We start from the raw sequence: 20,752 nt of genomic DNA, 5'->3' as shown, positions 1-20,752 counted from the left end.
TGTATAGACCTATTTTAGACCAAGCAGTAAATACATTATTAAAATGAATAAACATCTGTAAATACCAAAAATATGACCAGAGAAGTCCTGTAGACTAGCCTACAAGATAATTATCTGAGCACAAGAAGTAATTTCAACATTGCGTCTATGCGTAGCTCTCATATAGTCCAGGATAATATTGTCTATGTATAGACATCTAATAAACTTTCACTTTTCAACCCCATTTAAACATAATTTAGCCTAGACGGCTATGGCCATTTAGACGTGTTTTAAACGTCTAATCAATGTAAAATTGCTCAGTGGGCCAGGTCTGTGTTGCATCATAACAAATCGCTGCTTCACCGTGTTTTGCTCTAACTCTTGGGAAGTTTATAAGGTCTGATATTGCTTATTGCAGGTTTAATTTAAACTATATTGGCTGTATATTGGCATGGAATAATCTATTGTACTTAGAAGAAAGAGAAAGACAGACAGATAGATAGATGTTTTTATTTTTATTTTTGTTGCATGTCTTGTATGAATAAGCACGAATAAGGACAAACAGGCTACAGAGCCACGTTTTCAGACTTTCTCTGTGGTTAAGGATGACAGCAAGTTTCCTGTTTGAGACTGAAAAGAACAGAGGGGAGCGGGGGGTGGGGTGGGGGGGGGGTGTCGCACTATAACAGATCAGTGGGCCATCACAGGCACATTCATTCAGCAGCTCCTCTGGCAAGGTAAGCCATCTTGTCCGTATCACTCATCAAGGAAAAATATGGATTGAAAAAATACCTCTGAAATTCCCAAAACACACGACTCTCCAGTGAAAGGGCTTGCATCATTAGAAAATCTGTCTTTTTGTACTTTTATAGGCCCGACATGTCTTTGAGGGTTTTGAGGTTTAAAAATTGATCCCTCTTGAAAAATTTACATTTTTGCTTGCTGATTTCATAATTGTACATACATTTATTTGTTAAAATTGTTGATACTGTATATGGTGTGGACTACCCGCTATCCTTTGAGGACACATCCACACAGAATATATCATTAAATAAACAAATATAATATTACATTGTTTATACATGTACATTAAGTTTGTACATGTACATGCCATTTTGTATTCAGTGTTTTTGTATGGCAAGAAAAAGATCAACTTCTTTCTACTTTATCCTAAAACATGCTGAAGTTATTATTTGATGAGTAGTCACCTCATTTAAAACAGGGAACTCTGGGCAAAGGACTATGACTTCCACATCCTCATGACATAAACATGGCTTGCCAAAGTGTTTTTGTGTCAGTATACCGTCCAGACTGGCTGGCATCCTTTGGGAAAAAAAAAATCCAAAAAGGTTGTAAAAAAAAACCAACACAATAATGCATGAAATGAGATTTAGCTCAGAATAATATTGTGTAATTTGGAAGAAATTGTTCAAAGAATTATTTGGATTTGATATCTCTTCCATCTTGCTTCCAACTGACAGATCATGAGATTCACAATCATGATACACTGGCAGCCTTCACTGTAGCTGGATCTCATTCAACTATTTTTTTTCTGGTGTAGAGTGAACTACATACTTAGCTTATGACATTGGGTGTGAGAACATGAGCTTTATGTGAGAGGTTTGTCAATTTTGTGAAATAATACAAATGTATAAAATTTAAAGAGAATTGTAAAAAGCAGGAGGAGCTCGGCTCTCCATGCAGCACAACAACATTGGCTCTGTTGAAATGTAAGATGTACTTTCAGGAACTACGCCTTTCATTGTATCAGTATTTATCAAGCCAATCAAGGTCACAAATCACCAGTAACATTTGCTTTGTCACCCATTGATGGGAACATCACAATTTCAGTATTTTGAAAACTGCCTCCTGTGCCACCATGGAAAACAGTACAGTATGTGCAGAAATGTAAAAACAAAACCATCATAATCCAACTGTAGCTTGGTTGTATTGTTATACTTATTATACCAACAAACGTTGCCATGGTTACTGTGTTTCAGAAATTAAAAGGTTGAACAGAAGAAGGTGCTGCTGTCTTTGTGACTATTACCGATTTTCTTCATGGAGACTCGTCATCTGCTTGGACTGCTAAGAGTCTTTGCTGGTAAAATATGTTTTATCTGTCTGTATGTATGGGTTACAACATCATTAAAATAACTAGGACTCCTAGTTAATATCAAGGACTCCTAGACGTTTAGCCTTATCCAAAATATTAATAAACTATTTAGTAATCCACAATTGGTGTTGGTTTTTATTCTATGGCCTGTAGATTCATTCTATTCTAACTCAAGATTCATAAATCTCAATCTTCATCATTACGAATCAACTTTAGCTGTCTGGATAACTCGCTTTCTGTAACAACAAAAGAAGTTAAGCTCTAATTCTCGAGGGAAGAGCGATCATCTGCAATTGAAATTGCATAATTATTGTTGAATTTTATGTCTATTTTACCAATCCCCAACAAGCGTCATTAAAATGAACTAACCCTCCAGCTTTAGAGCTGCTACAAGTTCTCATTTTCTCACTTTCAGGATAATGCTAATTGCATACTGAATGCTAAAGCGTTAGCATGTGCACCAGACAGAGCTATCTATCAGAGACACAAACTCTCAGGAAGTCTGAGTAATCCTTCTACTGTTGGTAAATTCTACATGCATTATAATCTGTATTTAATCTCATAGCTAACACTGTTGTGCAAGCGTATGACAAGCAGCTGTCGCTAGTGATTACAACACAAACAGAAATCATTGATAGGAGTTATCAGACACACCAGTCAGAAAAGTGTGAGAGACTTTAGATATGTCAGTGTGATGCTGCTGCAACAAATTCAGCTTTGTGGTCAACACTGACGCATCTCTGTGCCTCAGTGTTTCTAATTGTGTAACAGGTGTCTTGCATTCTCATTCATCTCCAGAAATAGTATGGCTAAAGAGAGAGCCTCCACGACTAACAATGTCTGCTATACCTTCTGCCCCCCTCCCCCCCGACCCAAAGGTATCTTGGTTGTGCGACAGCAGGTAAGCAGCTGGACAATTAAAGTGCCCACAGTGGTCACTGCGTTGGAGGGGAGCTGTGTTGATGTTCCCTGCCACACAGAGCGCCATCATCGGGTCATCTGGTACCAGTACGACAATCTATATTATCCTAAGGTCCATGATGGATTTAGCCCTCATAGTGTGGAAGGCCAGTTCAGAGGACGCACCTCAGTACTGGGTAACGCTGCAGAGGGAAACTGCACCCTGAGGATTAACGATGTGAGAAGAGCTGACAACAACCTTCACATTTACGTGTGGATCAACCCAAATGAAAAATCATCACAAAAATTCCACCAGCAAATTGTAACCATTCACGTTGTTGGTAAGTATTTCGTAGTAGGAATTTGTCTATATTTATATGCAAAATTAGTCAGTAACTTTATGATACAGCCAAGAAAAATAGGGAAAGCACACGCTCAAAGATGTAACTTTTTTGAATTAGACAATCATTTTAGTATTTCTTCAGAGCCAACACAGCTCCCAATGTTTCGACTAGGTCTTCAGGGGTGTGTTTGGGTGCTGTGTTGGCTCTGAAGAGATATGAAATTGATGATTGACGAATTGTCCCCCATGATGAAACTGGGGAAGGGGAAGACTATGGATGGGCCCTCGCCCCGTCCGTCCATCTGTCCGTCACCCACAATATCTCGGACATTGCTGATCAGTTTTTGATTTCATAAACTTCAGGGAATGATGTGTGTTGTTGCTCCATTCCGGCATTTTCTAAAGGGGGCGCTCCAACATTTGTTGTTGACTTGTTAATGATTGGTCCAAAGGAGACTGCATCATTCGTGGGGGATGACATGTTTACTGTTGCCTTGCTCAAAAAAGTTACATCTTTGATCGTGTGCTTTCTCCTACACATACTTTAGCCCCAAATTATTCAGCAAACATTTTGATGTTGAAAAGATGTTGAGACAACGGCCTGCACCTGGGTAAATACAGCGCAGAAAAGAGATTTGAGATGAAGTCTGTACTTGTCTATAGCTGCTACCTGCATCATTTTGTGAAATTTCAACCTTAATGTCTTCTGGATATCAGTTCAAAATAGTTTTCAAAACTGTTTCAATATGAATGTTTACTGTACCAAAATATCATGTGAAAATGTGGTTCTTTGGGTTGAACTTGGCCACCTCCTACTCATTGCCATCCGTCAAATGTTTGCTGGATATTAATGATGATCAAATAATTAAATAATTATGGTTATATGATTATTAATATAGAATTCAGAAGATGACGTTTTGATAGTAGTTTTGTTCTAACCTCCAGGGAGAAAAGCTCCTATCGTTTCCATCAAAGAGAAAATGGTGGATGGGGAGATTTTCCAGGTCAACTGCAGCATAAGCCATTCCTGCCCCTTCTCACCTCCGTCCCTTCACTGGAACATAAGTCCCTTTCTTGAAAACTCTACATTAGTTATTTTTAACAAGGAAGTAAAGGGGCTGTGGCTCTACACCGAGAAACTGCAAGGACCGGCAACATATAAATTGCATAAAAGCGAAGTGAAATGTACCGCTCAATTCAGTACCTTCACCACAGAAAGTAAACAAACCACATTCAACGTCTTGTGTAAGTGGCATGATTTGGCTGTTCAGTATACAGCAGCAAATAGAGATACATTTAATTATCAAGTATGTCCAGAGGGCTGTATGTTAAACTGTTACTATTCTAACTGTGTACGTTATGAGCATGCTCTCCCACATCCACAGATAAACCTGTAACTGTGACCCTGAGGATGGAGATGGAGCCAGTAATCGAGGGTCACAGTGTCACCGTGGAGTGTGTCGCTAATTGTAACCCGCCAGCGCACATGTACACATGGCTCAGTGGACAGATGGGTCAAAGCAACCAAACAAATTCAACTCAGGGCAAAATGTCCTTCAGCAACATTGTGCGAGATACTTCCCTCTCCTGCATCGCTCACAATTACATGGGAGCGGGGCGGTCAGACTGGTTGTATCTGGATGTTCAGTGTAAATATCTCACATTTTAAATCTACTCCTACCCTGACTAGACTTTATTTATCCTAGAATGGTTTCCTGGGCAAACATGCTCTTTTTAAGCATACGCATCCACACTAGTACAACCACAGTTTTCTTCTGTCAGCTGATGAGCAGCTCCACTGGAGCAATTCAGGGCTGAGTGCCTTAATTAAAGGAAAAATCCACCCAAAAACACAGTTAAAAAACAGCTATTGGTGATTTACCTTGCATTTCTGGGCCCATTTTGTTGTCTGGTGATGTATTTTTCATACACTGTGACTGTCACTGTACAATGTGACATTACATTGAGATATTTCAAGTGCAGCTACAATAAAGTTTAATAACAGAAAAAATGTTATGTAATCTAAAACATCAACGGTAAACATCAGGTTCTGGTGTCAGTCCCTCAGAATCCATGAGCAAGAGCTTCTTTTTTTAGACTCACCATTTTGCACCAACGTGCAGCAATCAAACAGGGAGAAATCCAAGATGCCAGTTTCTCCACCGACAGTAGCCTTGGTAGACCAGAATGCAATGCAGCCATATGTGTTTTCAGTAAAGGATGCGACTCTTTGTTCTTCCTATAAAATAGAATCAACAGCTGGATGCAATAAATTAACACTCGTTCTCTGGGGGTTGTCGAAAGGCATTCTGGGAAATGTAGGGAATCACTAACTGAAGTTACAGTAGACAAGGCAGGTTGAGGGAAAGTGGGTACACAGAAAAAGTAAAGTACAGCTCTTCATCACAAAATAACTCCTGGAATGCATTTAATATCACAGATTGATGATATATAACTGTGAGAGTTTCCAAGGGTGGATTTTTCCTTTAAGGCACATCTGTTGGTTTTTGAAGGAGGGTAGAGTGTTTCTCACTCACCCAAATGAGACAGTCTAGGAACTTGCAACCTTCCAGTAACCTCCTGTTTCTCTAACCTTTAGGCTAACTTCACCCCATAATCTCACTTATCACAACTGTTTGGATTGAACTGATCTTGTAAGCGGTACAACTATATTCTTGGCTGCCCAGGAACACACTGTTTGAAACTATTCATACTCACGCGACAGTGAAGTAGGCCCATTTTTCTCAAAACCATAATGTTACGAAAAGATAAGATGAAACTTGATTGATTCTCATGGAGGAATTGGATCATTGCATCAGCAAAAGTAATAGGACACAGCGGGGAAAAAATAGAATTTAAACCCAAAAATAGAATGTAAAATAAGGAATAAAAACAATAAAAATACTAAAAACAATAAATATTTTTAAGAAAAAGTGTTACAAACAATTACGGAGTTACATAAACATATCTTTGCTGTCAGGTGAAACGGCCGTAAATGTCAACATTTCAGGAAATACGTTTTTAAGCTTGATGGCAATGCATTTTTCACATTATCCAATGGGTTTTCAAAAGGTTTCCCTAAGCCCGAGAGGTCAGAGACTTTGGTGGGAAGTATGGGAAAGGGTATGGATTAAGTTTTATATCACAACATTGTCGTCATATTGCTTTCTAGACGCCCCAGTAATGCTGTCTGCCTCCGCCTGCCAGCTGACAGGTGAAGCTCTGAGGTGTGTGTGTCAGGCAGAAGCCTCTCCTCATGCCTCTATATACTGGACCATCGACGGAAATGACACTCAGCCGTCCTCCTTCACCTCTGTCTCAACAAATAAGAAAAATATAGTCTCTGTGGAGATACATGGCCCTGCCCAGAGACATGTTAATATTTCTTGTACAGCCAGAAACCCGCTGGGCAGTGACACCAAACAGCTGTCCATACACAGCAGGTCAAACACACGTAAGCACACTGTGTTTTTATTTTTATTTATTTATTTAATTTTCAGACATCGTAATTCAAACACAGCAGACCAAACGTTTTTCTGTGTGTCTTTACAGATGTTTCCTCTATAATTATCCCATGGATGTTGGCTGTAATGGCATTTGGAAGTGTTTTGCTGTCAGGATGTGTGGTTTTCATTCACAGAAGATATCTCAGCAACAGGTTGGTAGACGTCTTTCCTCATCAAGCATCATGACCGTGTTGGGCTTCTTAAACCTAATCTTCTCTTTAAATTACCCACAGATCACAGCTAAGACCCAACATTGATATCTCCCTAAGGTATTGTAACTGTACAAGTAGTTTTCTGTTTTTTTGATACAGTAATTGATGATTGATTGAATTCAAAATAATTCAGTTTGAAATGTTTTTTTAGGCCGCAAAATTTATCAGGCAGCTTCCAACAAGAGCACAGATACGAGAGTTCCCAAAGGTAAAGAAAATGTCGATCTCAACACGATTAGGCCTACCTGGGTTCATGTGTTGATATGATGCCCGGTATGGAGTGAGGAGATTGATTTATTTGGATCAATAAAAAAGTAAAGGACATGGCGACCTTACACCAAACGACTTTTCACACGATTTCACTGTCGCAGACAAATTTCCAATGTCGGAATAAAATCATGAGAGTTTTGCTAGAGTTGTTGCGCGCTCCCGTCATCTCGATCGTTTGGTGTAAGGTGGTCAGAAAACTCAGTCCGAGTCAGTCAGTCTTTTTCTTGTCTTGACGTTCCGATAAAATCAAACATGTTTAATATTATCGGAAGTCTTTAGTCTTGGCTCATGCAAATAGTGAAGTTCGATGACGTGAACATTGTCAATAACCAATAGTTGCGCTCTCTCCAAAGTCTTCTAGTGTATGGTAGCATACACTGGTGGCATAAGCATCTTTATTTTTGTCCCTCTTCTAAGAGCACAAAATATATCAGATGATGTGCAACAACATCAGACATACGACAGCCCTCAAAGGTAAAGAAATGTATATTCTTCAAGTCACACTGAATTGAAAAGTATCATACCATACACCAGTTTGACAATTTATGACAAAAAAGAAAAAAAAATACAGTACATATATATATTTTTTCTTGTATTTCTTTCTTTTTCTTTCTTTTTTTTTTTTTTCTTTTTTTTTTTTTTAATCTAAGGACTTTTACTTCCTGGAAAACAGAAAATCTTTGATGGCGACTTCATCATGCACCAGGAGGCGACATAAAAATTCCAACCAATAAAACCATCACAGATTTTTGAACAGTCCCGCCCCTCCACTCCTCCCTTCAAATAGAACTGCCTTTCTCTTCCTAACTGATATCCTATTGGTTCACACTTTTGGAATGATCCCTCCCTGCGTTATGCCCCGCCCCAATATCCTGTTTGAAAAGGAAATACATCACATTAAAGAAGCAAGATGCTCTCAAAATGTGGTTTCAATGTGACTTTAAACTCAAATATCTGGGCCATATGATGTGCAATGTAAATATTCAGGGCATGTAAGTGGCTTTTTTGTCAATTTTCCACTCTCTTCCCCTATGAGATTACAACAAGACGAAGGTGCAGAAGCAAGACCACGCGGGCCTGGGACCAGACCCTTGATGGGGGCTGAGGAGGACAGAAAGTCTTCAGTGTATGAAGTTGATATTTTGGAGAGGAGACCTGGACCGGACGCAATTCTTCAGTACCAGAATCATCCAACCATCCCCAGCAGAGTGGCCCAAATGCAGCAGGAAACACAGGTACTGACAGTATTGGAGTAAATGTGACTGGTTCAACAAATTAGGGCGGTATGGTCCTGTTAGCTCAGTTGGTTAAAGTGCATATCATGCCCCTGCAATGTCCTGTAATCTATCTAATAAAACAAAAATGCCACAAAATGATCTTTAAAAAATGAGGGCAGTATTAAATCATACTCAGACTGAAAACCGTGATTCACTTAACGGGCAGTGGTTGTTCTCTGTACCATCTGTGTGCATCCGTAAATCAGTGAAAAGAATATGATCACATATTTTCAATATTATTTGAAATATCTGCTACTAAGTGAGGCGCCTCATTTATAATCCTATACTTGGATTTGCTCACAACGTTGATAAAAAGATATTTTCCCAACTGTTTACATACTACTAACCTTTATTTATAAAAAATAACTACAACTGAAGAAGAAGCCCATCCTCTCTGTCCATAAAAATGTGCCTGTCTGATCTTGGTGCACATGAATGAACTTCGGTTCCCTGTTCTGCAGAAAATCTACAATGTCCTGACTTTTATTTATCTGTTTCTATGTCTATTTATTTATTTTGTTCCATGTACAAAATACTGTACATTTTTATCACACTGTACCTATGCTAGCACTTATTTTAAGCATGAAATACATTGGCATTTCCATGTGAAAATGTATAAAAACAATTTTGGCATGCTATTGTAATCGTGGCATACATATTTCCAAGATCAAATTTGCTTTGTAAGGGCTTTCTTTTTCGAAGACACACACCGGTCTCTCCGCATAGAAAGTTTATCTTAAGCCACACACACACAGTGACTTAAATGACGTGCATTTGCTTTTGCTGCTCAGGCATTTAGAAATATTTAAACTATACATTTGATTCCCCGTAGGGTATGCAAAGTAGCATGGATGACATCTATCTAAACTCCTGATGTAGCAGAGGACATCATCTGCTGCTCTGAAGCTGCATGCTCATTAGAGTCTTAGTCACCATGTATGTGTGCAATGGCTTAAAGCAAATGGATTGCTGCGTTAATTATGTAATGTACAGTTTCATTTTCACTTGCTCTTTTTCAGACTTGAGTGTATAGTTGTAGAGATATTCAAACTTGCATGTAACATTCATATTGACATGATTTTTTAATCTGAATTAAAAGTATATATGGATAGTAGCGCCTATGCAGACTATATGTGTAGTTGTTTTCTATCCCAAGTGAAGGTGTTCAATCTACACCTTTTGTTAAGTTTCAGAACATCTCACATTGTTTTTTAGCAGTGATGCCACATTGAAAAGGAAAGCAGAAGGATGTCAGAAACTAGATGACTATGTGGAAAAATAATTTGTGTGTTTGCAATGACTTCTTCTGTGAGCCTGCAGTGTGGGCGGAACTTTAAATAATGCAAGCTCATGGTCTTATGCAATCAAAACCTAATTATCATGTTGAGAGTTTGACAAATAATGCCAGCAGAGATGCAGTGGGAGGATCCTTTAATGATGAACATGAGCAATATCAGAGGCAGCATGAGCTCGAGTTTTGCATTTTAGTTAATATTAACCAAATGTCTGCTCGGTATAAAATGAGTGGATCACTGCTCGACTTTGACTTAGCTACGACATTTACAGCTCGCACTGAAAAGTTATAAACTGGCTGTGTTTGACCAAAGGCACAGCAAGGCACACAGACAGCGTGGAGCTTCAGTTGATTTCTGTTAAACCTTGACATTTTTGAAAATCTACTGCCAGGTAAGTAAATATATGTTTATCCTACACACATTAAAATTGACATAACTTTTTTTTTTTTTTTTGCTGTTGAAATTCTACAACTGAAATGTTGTTTGTTTAAAGGATCATTCCTATGTTTGTTTACTTTTTTTTTTTTCCATGCCATGTTATTTTTGCTTGAGAGTAGTACTGTGGCTCAGGTGAAACTGCAATATATGGTTTTCTCTTCTGGTCAGAGTCATGAAAAGCAGCAAAATTGAACCACTGCTGATACTAAATGAATGTAAGATATAGGGACAACTGCAGTATGTATTTACAGGCAAAATTATGATTATTTTACTAAAAACCTAAGGCATTGATGATGATTTAATTTGGTTTAAGATGATTTGGCTATGAATGTTGAAACATGTTTCATATGACCTTGTGACCCCTGTTCATTTTGTGTTAGTGGCAGTTAAATGTTGCTGATTTGTATAGCGAATAGCGATTACCAAATCATGTATACAGACTTCACCTGGAGGGACCATGGACTATTCTCAAGTAAAAAAAACACTGTCCCATTGTCATCAAAAAGAGAAATAATGTCAAATCAAGTTCAGTGTTTGTCAACTGTTTGGTACCTAATGTAGCTACCAACTGTCTCTGAGGATGGCCATTTAAAATATTTGAAATATTATCAACAATGAAGCCCCCAAAACAGGAAAAAGGGATTTTTTTTTTTTTTTAACTCTGAACATGCTACCCCACAATGTTACTTTCCAAATTTTGAGCATTCTAAATTGTGTCTCTGCATGTCATTCTCACTATTTATTCTTTGCTTCCTTTGTTGTAGTGATGGACACAGTGGTGAGTAGTGAGGTAATTCTTTCAGTCTACATCGTTGCCTTCCTGATCGGCCTACCTGCCAACATCCTGGCACTCTACGCCTTCAGCGTCAAGATCCACACCAAGCCGGGCCCGACAGACTTCCTGCTGCTCAATCTGACCGTCTCAGACCTTCTCTTCTTGATCATCCTTCCTCTCAAGATGTACGAGGCTGCGTCTCACATGCTGTGGGACCTGCCCAACGTCCTGTGCTCCATCGTCTCCTTCATCTTCTTCTCTACCATCTACACCAGCTCCTTGCTACTGATGGCAGTTAGCGTGGTGCGTTATATAGGGGTAGCTTTCCCCATCACCTACCATCTGCTGCACAGACCTGTATACGCTATAGTGGCCAGTGCTGTCATCTGGCTGATCTCTGCAGCGCATTGCAGCGTTGTTTTCATCGCCCAGCACCACCCTTCCCTCTCCAGCAACACCACCGTGTGCTATGAGAACTTCACACAAGAGCAGTTGAAGATCCTCCTCCCGGTGCGTCTGGAGTTTTTCATAGTCCTCTGTCTCATACCTCTTCTAGTTTGCATTTTCTGCTACCTGCGCTGCATCTCCATCCTCTACACCCGCCCCAGGATATCTCAGATGCAGAAGCGGAAGGCCATCGGCATGGCCTCTGGGACTCTAGCTGTGTTCCTGATTTGCGTGATACCGTATAACATCTCTCATTTGCTGGGCTACTTCCAGGGTGTCAGCCTGCAATGGAGGTACTACACCCTGCTGCTCAGCACCTTCAACACCTGCATTGACCCCATCATTTTCTACTTCTCCTCCTCCACCTTCCGCATGACTAGTAAAAAGTCAGTTTTCAAGATGCTTGGACTGCACACGCTGACAGTACAAAGATATGGCGCAAACAGCAGTAGCCAAGAGTAGGACATACTCTCCAGGATGTCTAAATTTAACTCGTAAGGTGAATGAGTGACTTGTAGCTTTCATTAGTAGCCTATAGGTACATATCCAAAGCTTCAATTTTCATTGTATATTGTGAAAGTTATATCAAACATTATGTAATACTGCACAGACTGTTTTAACAGATTGTTGTTTTTTTTTACAATAACTACTCACTTCTAGGTTGTGATGGCTACTTGCTAATCAAATATCTCTTGTCAAGGGTGATAATTGTGCTCAAAAGCGTAATGCTGCTTTCCACCCCAACCCACCTACAGTTCTAGAGCATTTTATGACAATATCACAAGACAACCCAAGTGCAGAGGCAAAATTCAAACTTTTTATTACTTTACAGTTAGCCATTTTCCATCTGTTTTCGTTCATTAGTTTACTTGTGCATGGGAATTGATATCTTGTTGAGGATGTGATTTCCCCCACTGCTGTGGAATTGCTGGAGCAAACGCACCCCGATCTGCACCCTTGACATATTGTTTCCTCTTTACTTTAGCGTGGGCCAGCCACTCTTCTGCACTCATGCATTCTGTAGGCACACATGTAGAATATACCTGCAAAACAAAACATGAGTGAACTGCAAAGTGGTATGGTGCTTAATTAGCACAAAGGCCTTTTCCACACAGCTTAAACAGATCAGGTACAGTAAAGGTAAACCATTCTACAAAAATTAAGTTTTGAATGAAAATATGTAGTTTTTGAGTTTTCTGTTCGTACAGATGTGTTTTTGTTTTTGTTTGTGATGTGATGTGTTTTTTCATGATGCCAACTCTTAACTATATCAATTTCAAGAATTTATTAAAATTTGAAGAAAATGAAATTTCAGAGTTGTCATGTGACAGCGGTGTGTATCGTTGATGTTATGACTCGTTTTCAAAGAACAGACAGTGCCACCGTATGTTAAGATTTTCAAATATTCAGTGGCAGTCTGGCTCACTTCGTCTTACTGTTATAGTTCTATTATTGAACTCAAAGAACTCAAATGAGATTTTACAGCTTAGGACAGGAAAATACACTGATTCCATGGGTAAATAACTCTACAGTGGTTCCTGATATCTGACTTACCTGCAAAGAAGGTCATGAGTAGTGCCACCCAGCCTAGTATGTAGGACCAAGAGAAGCGCCAGTCGCCAAAGCGCTTTCCCAAGAAGTTCACCGTCACTCCAGTGTAAATGGCCATTGCAAGCAGAACAAAGAGAGCTGACAGAGAGTACATATTAAAATGAATTCCACTAAATACGGAATTGAATGGGTTCAGTTGCCAGTCACCCTGTGCAAACACAGCTATCAGACTGGCCTGGCTGAATTTTTCTTAGATTTACATAATATGTAAATACCAGAAATGATATCGAAGACACGTAGGGACAACAAAATTGAATAACATCATATATTTGTTTACTGTCTGGTTACTGGACTCACTTGAGACAAAGAACATGATCCCGGCAGCAAATGAGCGGTTGAACCTCTCAAAGGCAGAGAAGTGGGCGAAGGAGAGGATTCCTGCGATGATGCCAGCAAAGCATGACATGGCAGAGAGGATCATGAAAGCACGAGTGGCATTCCAGTAGGCTGGGAAGAAAGACAACAGCAGGCAGAGAACATGTGAAGAAGGTGATATATAAGGAGTGGTGGAAAAAGTACTCCATTAAAAGTAAAAGTTCTGCATTCAAAGGTTCACTGAAGTAAAAGTATAGAAGTATTAGCAGTAAAATGTACTTAACTATCAAAAGTAAAAGTTCTGCATTCAAAGGTTCACTGAAGTAAAAGTATAGAAGTATTAGCAGTAAAATGTACTTAACTATCAAAAGTAAAAGTTCTGCATTCAAAGGTTCACTGAAGTAAAAGTATAGAAGTATTATCAGTAAAATGTACTTAACTATCAAAAGTAAAAGTACTGTCCCTTTCAGAGTGTTAAATTATTTACGCATTAACTACTAACTTCTCCATATACTGTTGGGGAGTTTTACACTCTAACTGCATCATTTATTATTATTATTATGAGCTTATATATGTTTTGCATGTAAATCCTTGTTCTACAAAGTAACTAGTACAGCCATCAGATAAATGTAGTGTAGTAAACAGTACAATATTTCCCTCTGAAATGTAGCGGAGTAAAAGTATTAAGTCTCACAAAATAGAAATACTCAAGTGAAGTACCAGTATCTCAAAATTTTACTTAAGTACAGTACTTGAGTAAATGTACCTGGTTACTTTCCAAACGTACTGAGTCACTGGAAATGAATCCATCTCCTGATATTTCTACTGATACCAGAACTTATATCGGAACTTATTTCATTCTAGTCAGTATAACTTATCTCCTTGTATGTTGTTCCAACACACTGCTGGACTCTCACAGTCTCTGCAGCAGCAGTCAAACTTAACGTCACGCTGCTTGAAGAATGCTAAAATGGTGAATGTGTTTATGTAGAGTGACATGTACGGTGTACTGTCTATTGCATATCCTCCTCTGGATGTGAGGTCCTGTTTCTCCTGTATTATGTGCCATGTACCAATATGCACCTCTGTCCCTATGCAAGTTGTTGATGTATCGCTGCACAAATGTCACCAAAACAACCCCCTGTACACTTACCATACATGGAGAATAAAGGGATTCTGATTTGGTTCAAATAGGAGCGCATAATCACAACATTTTGGCCAATTAGTCCACAGCCATGATAATCCTGGTGAGACCTGGTGAGCATAGCTGTGATTCAGGGGGAGACGAGGGGAGTTTTCAGGTGTCCTAGCAGCAGAAGTGGGGACTCAAGTCACATGACTTGGACTCGACTCATAATTTTAATTGTTTGAGACTTGATGCACGAAGAGAATACTTGAGACTTGACTTGACTTGGGTTCTGGTGACTTGGGACTTGACTTGTACTTTGATGACTTGAAAAGGTTTCTAAAGTCTTGACAAAAGATATTGTGTTTGTGTAAATTACTTTTGATTAAACTTTAGATTGAAAGTAATGGATTCTGTTTTCTGAATTTGTATGGAATGATTGAATTTATTCAAGTTTCAACTGATTATAGAAATCAAACTCTTGATGCACTTAAGTTTTTATCCTATATTGCATTGAAAAGTCCTAGATATTTTGTTTTCTTTAAGATGTTAAATTGATACTGGACTCTTGATTTGTTCTGACTTGACTTGGTGTTCTACATTTAGACTTGGACTTGGACTTTTGACTTGAGACTTGTGCCTGAAGACTTGAGACTGTCTTGTCTTGGTCACACCTCTGCCTAGCAGAATTTTTCCCCACTCACCGATGCTGTCAGTCTGCATGTAGCACTTGCCGGACATGCAGTACCTCCACAGGCCCTGGTGGGCAAAGCTGCCAGACAGACGGTACTGCATCCAGTAGTCTGTAGCTGTGGAGACCACCAGCAGGATGTTCCCCACGATGGCACAGAACAGGCCCCCTCCCATGAAGCTGTACATCCTGAGCGACACTATGACAGCGGTAAGGCTCTGTACGCTGCGCAAAGTGGAGAGGAGATGGGAGTCAGTGATGCGAGCGAACTAGGAGGGATGTAGGAGAAAGCAGCTTTCTACAGCAGGGTTTCTTAGCTTCAATTTCAATGTTTGGCTGGAGGTGGATTAAGGAGACATTCATGTTTACAGGAAAGGCCTGAAGGAGTGATTCTGCACATTTACTTTTACATCTGGGAGCTGCTCAATGCAATTAGTCTGATTCTGTTGGCCACTGAGCAACTCCACAGGTGAAAATGGGGGTTACAGTGAGTGTTAAAGTAAGGGTACCTCGACTGAAATTGTTAAGGGAAGGAAAAGACTTTAATTTAGATTCCCTGTCCAGATTCACACAGCAGGACCAGGGAATCAAATCAACAATCTTCCGGCCACTAGCTAGCTTCTCTAACCATTACCTCCAACCAACAGGGTCAAATACGATTATGCCACTCCATTTCCTCAAAGACAAGAGTGACTCCCTCCCATATCATTGCCATAGAACATTTGCCAGCTGGGCAAAGACATAAATGTGCTATCAACTCTCATTCCTCACATCAGATGAAAAAGATGATGGAGTGTCAAATCAGAGTTGGGGATGATATAATGTTCAATTTAAGAAGCAGCAATCATTTGATTTTTGTGGAGGGAATTATCAAAGAACCCTCAAAATGCATGTCTGACCTGTCATACCACTGCCAGTAACACATGCACACAAAATGCATATTAATTTGTCTTGACTACACAGGCAGTTTAAACAACAATGCACTGACAGTAGAACACTTTTCTTGAGAGCTGTTGGCTCTGACCAAATTTGACCTGAAAATGTCAACACAATCAGCAACACTTCCTATTTCGTTGTAAATATGTTATCTTACACCCATCACTGCATGTGAACAAGCTGGAAACAACCTTCCCACTACAACCACACATAACAGTAACCAGATCAGAAAACAAAAGTGTAGGGTCAACCCACATCACAATGCTGAGACAAATGCTGCTAGCTGATACATAATGCAGCCTAGATTTGAACCATGTTCAATGAAGTTTTGAAGGGAAAGGAGGATGATAGCAGCTTAAATATCAGCAAATGCAATTTTTTTAAATAATTTTTCTGTGTGCAAATAAATATACTCTTAGCTCTAACCTCTACATAAGACAGGAACAATAATCATCCCAACTCCTCTAAGACAATCTTACTTTATATCAAAAACAGGCTAAACCCTGTTGTTCTCTGTGGCTATACAAACTGTAGTTAGCCATAATGTTTTTTAAGTATCAAAACAACTAGTTGATGCGAATGAGTCAAACCAATCAGCATTTCAAAGATCAGCAGGACATGTCACACAGCTGTGTCCATTTTGCTCTCAGCCATCAGACAAACCATACATCACCCAGCATCCACACTCTTTGGTACTATCTGTATATGTGAAAGTAACCTTGAACCTTCTTGAAATGCATCATGTATGTAATAATAACAAACATCTAAACGTCTAAAATTACAAAAGGTAAAAAAGCTTGAAAAACGAATGAGCTAGCATCACAAGAACACTATCCTGTCTGAAGCATCCATGCATTTATACTAATACAGCACATTACATTTAAATAATTTGAGCTTAAATCCTGAAAGCTTGCCCATATCACATGGCGAAGGCCCTCTTGGCCCACCTGTGTGACACATACCATGACATGCTTTCTACTCTATTATTTTCCTCCCTATACTTATCACCTAATAGGCTCACAGTAGCGTCAGATGTAAACAAAAGACCCGGACTATATCTTACCTGAATTCTTCAGGATAAATAAACCCTCTTAAGTATCAGCCTTTCCTCAGGGAAAGAGTGAGAGAGAGAGTGCAAGCCCGGAGTGAGCGAAACGTCAAAGAGGACCCCCTAGGCTGAATTCCAAAAAGTTATCCCCTCCACTTTTCTGTTGATGGAGGCAAAATCCTTTAAAACAATCAGCACGGAACAAATGCACTTGAGCTGGTGGGCAAAAAGGCACGTGACCCTTTCACACCGAACTAGATGGGAGTATTTTGGGGGCATGGGGTGTGGGTGGGTGTGTGTGCGTGGGGGGAGGGTGAGAGTGTTGGGGGACGAGGCCGGTGTGCCACAGTCCTTGTCTGTTGTTGTATTAGGCATTCTGGAACTGTGGATGTGCAAAGGCTTGCAGTACTGCTGCGGTCAATGCAACATGCTGAAGCGCACACTTTCTTTCAGCGTGGCTGGGTGTGGTCATGGGGACAGATACACGCTTAGAGCCGACACATGACCAAACGGCTGCTTAATAAAGTCCGTCTAACACACACCACATGCAGAGTTCACTCTACACCTTCATCTTAAATTAGGAATGACATTGTGGTAGCGTTGCACTGACAATAAAACACTGCACAGTAACATGCACGGTAAAAATTTATTAAAAACTGACACCTATTTACAGTATAAGCATTAACACAGCAAGTCAGCGGGCAAGTTGCAACATACTTAAATAGCTTGCAGACATTGTCAAGGCAGTCACAGCTGCTAATGCATTTGCCATATTACTGGTTTATTATTGTTTTAAAAATCAAGTAACACAAACACTTATGATTACTTCCCACTTGTTTGCTCGTCAGTCATACTGGCTGAGTGTCATATCCAGTGAACTCTGCCCTCTGGGACACCTGAGAAAACACAGAAAGTGATGCCATTATCCATTATATAACAGCCTAAAGATTTTCATGAGTGATGTGTGTAAAGATGCTTTCAATATATTCAGTATATATATATGACTGGGAGTAGAAGAGCGCTGCTTTTAAACTGCACGTGTGTAGAGCGGTGTTTAGTCTTGTTGTGATACATTACTACGAACATGCTTTACCTGGCTTTTTGCCATGGCTTATATTTGCATAAGTCACCTCTAGTGCCCGCTTCAGCTCCACTTCCTCCATGGTGTAATTAACATGCCTTGCACCCCTGTGTTCACCACATATAAACAAGCAGTGAATTTTATATCAATAATTTATGATATGCCATCTCTATACAGTCTATTCTGGTATATGTGTAGCAGCCAATAATGTAATAACTACCATTAATGTAATAACTGCCAATAATGTAATAATTTTTCCATTCTTAATGTAATAAAAGTCGATAATGTAATAACTGGCCAATAATGTAATACATTTTCTGAACCAATAACGTAATAACTTTTTGTGCATAATGTAATACGTTATTACATTATTGGCTGGTTATTACATTATTAGCTAGGGTTTTTTTTTAAAATCATGAAAATGTAATAACTGGAGCCAATAATGTAATAATATATTTATATCACTTTATTTAAGTTTTATTTACTGGGTATAAACTTCCATGACACTTACCCTTACTGTTGCCTCTTTCAAATAGCTGCTCAAAAACCTGACCACACACACACACACACTAGGAATTCTGACTATTTATGAAGTGCGAGTACACGTTTGCAAACACAGACAATTACTCTTATGTTGTATAATATGAAACCTATACCTCTTTGAAGATGCTGAAGACAAATGTCATCTTTAATTAAACATATTTAAAACATTTTTTCAAGCAAACTGTTTCAACCACACTATTATAGCTATTCAGCACTTGAAGACGTGTATTTTCTTTGGCAGTCCCCATAATTGACCACTAATTGGCCGTTGACTGACAAGTTATCCAGTCATGTGACTCTGACATTAGGCTTTCTTCCTTTGTCTGCAAACTGTCTGTCTTCCTTATCACACGTTGAAAGGTAATTAGTGATTTAATTTAATAAATACAGTTTATTTGGTTGAGATTCATGCACATAGATTAACATTTGTTATATATTTAGTGCAAGAGGATATACAAATTTGTGAGATCATTCTAATTAAGACCCGCGGGGGCGTCTGCGCCCTCGGCCGACATTACTGTCTTTCAGAGGCTGTAGCGGGCTCAGTTTTAAAGCTAGAGTGAAGATACTGGTATCATATGAAACTAGAAGGGCACTCGGAGAGCGCAGACCTCCGCCAAGGTTCGTGCTGTTATTGCTTGTTTGTGAGTCGGATCCGGATCCGCTCCAAAATTTAATGGGTTCTTCCTTGGCCCATGCTACACCCTTCCACCAAGTTTCATGAAAATCAGGTCAGTAGTTTTTCCGTAATCCTGCTAACAGACAGACAAACAGACAAACAGACAAACAAACGAAAACATAACCTCCTTGGCGGAGGTAACTAGATGACCTAAGGCATGCATTGGTACCAACCATGTCATGCTAGCTTGTCGTGAAGGGGGCTAAATAACGCTCCAAAGTTAGGCTCAATTTTAGTGAGGGAAAAACTGGCATGGCCATTTTCAAAGGGGTCCCTTGACCTCTCACCTCAAGATATCTGAATGAAAATGAGTTCTATGGGTACCCACGAGTCTCCCCTTTACAGACATGCCCACTTTATGCTAATCCCATCCCAAGTTTTTGGCAAAAACCATGTAGTTTTTTGCATGCAGTATAAATGTGTTATTTTCACCTATTCAAAAAATGGTGTATTTGAATATTTCTGCATACTGGGGTCCCTAAACAGTCTTGGCATTGCATAAATTGTGTACGACTGGAAAGCTGAGACTCTTGTGGATCCAATGAGCCCAATTGTATTCATGTGTGATGATGTTAGTCCCCATAGTAGCCATTTCATTGTAGTGAGACCATTTTTTTTAAACTTGACCTCACTGTATAAAATGACCTATTGTGACCTCTAGGATAATCACAGCCTCATGAAACTTTACAACCACAAACTAGAGACCTAGGGCATTCAGAGGATGTATGGCATACCTATGTATATTGACAATAAGGGGGGGAGGGGGTTCTGAGCAATTTCCAGAACAGAAGTGCTTGCCATCCAATCGCAGCAAAATGCAATTCTTACAGAAATCTCCAAATGTCAATAGTTTTTAATACCAAAGCACAGCTTGGATTTTTCTATGGTGTTCCTCAATGTCTTGGTGTCTTAATGTGGTATTTTGGAGGGATTTTTGACAATTTTTATCAATTCTCAAGAGGTCAAAAATGGTTAAATTTTGCACCAAATCTGTGTAACAAATGGTTTCAACCCAACAATTACTGCAGCAACTTATGAGACATAATTGAGCATGGGAATGGCCATCATATACTTCCATTATAATGTTTTAAGCCCTTATACACTCTAAACTTTCAAAATTCGAATAGGCGCCTAACCAAAACACAATGTTTATTACAGATTTAT

The 20,752-nt window shown here is 39.3% G+C and overlaps 2 protein-coding genes across 3 annotated transcripts; one reads left to right on the top strand and one right to left on the bottom strand.

Annotated features, from left to right (window-relative positions):
• Positions 1-7,614: 7,614 nt before the first annotated feature.
• Positions 7,615-12,030, top strand: LOC139644818 (free fatty acid receptor 2). The gene is made up of 2 exons (XM_071520315.1): positions 7,615-7,628; positions 11,123-12,030. Exons 1-2 carry the CDS (start codon positions 7,615-7,617, stop codon positions 12,018-12,020), a joined length of 912 nt encoding a protein of 303 aa, XP_071376416.1. The 3' UTR covers positions 12,021-12,030.
• Positions 12,031-12,491: 461 nt separating this feature from the next.
• On the bottom strand, positions 12,492-15,489 carry lim2.5 (lens intrinsic membrane protein 2.5). Of its 2 annotated transcripts, none has more exons than XM_071520316.1 (4): positions 15,231-15,489; positions 13,467-13,616; positions 13,113-13,247; positions 12,492-12,601 (listed from the first exon to the last, which is right to left on the bottom strand). In XM_071520316.1, the coding sequence occupies exons 1-4, from the start codon at positions 15,487-15,489 to the stop codon at positions 12,540-12,542; spliced, it is 606 nt and encodes a 201-aa protein (XP_071376417.1). In that variant the 3' UTR covers positions 12,492-12,539. The 2 variants fall into 2 exon arrangements, with proteins under 2 accessions (XP_071376417.1, XP_071376418.1); XM_071520317.1 differs by having other exon boundaries at positions 15,315-15,489.
• Between the last annotated feature and the right edge of the window lie 5,263 nt (positions 15,490-20,752).

This window comes from Centroberyx affinis, unplaced genomic scaffold (genome assembly GCF_046629955.1).
Source record: "Centroberyx affinis isolate AG114_WGS23_722 - 3 ecotype Tasmania unplaced genomic scaffold, CSIRO-AGI_Caff_v1 ptg000792l_1, whole genome shotgun sequence".
NCBI classification, from domain to species: domain Eukaryota; kingdom Metazoa; phylum Chordata; class Actinopteri; order Beryciformes; family Berycidae; genus Centroberyx; species Centroberyx affinis.
Note: the sequence above shows the minus strand (reverse complement) of the source record. Positions and strands in the feature narration are given on the sequence as shown.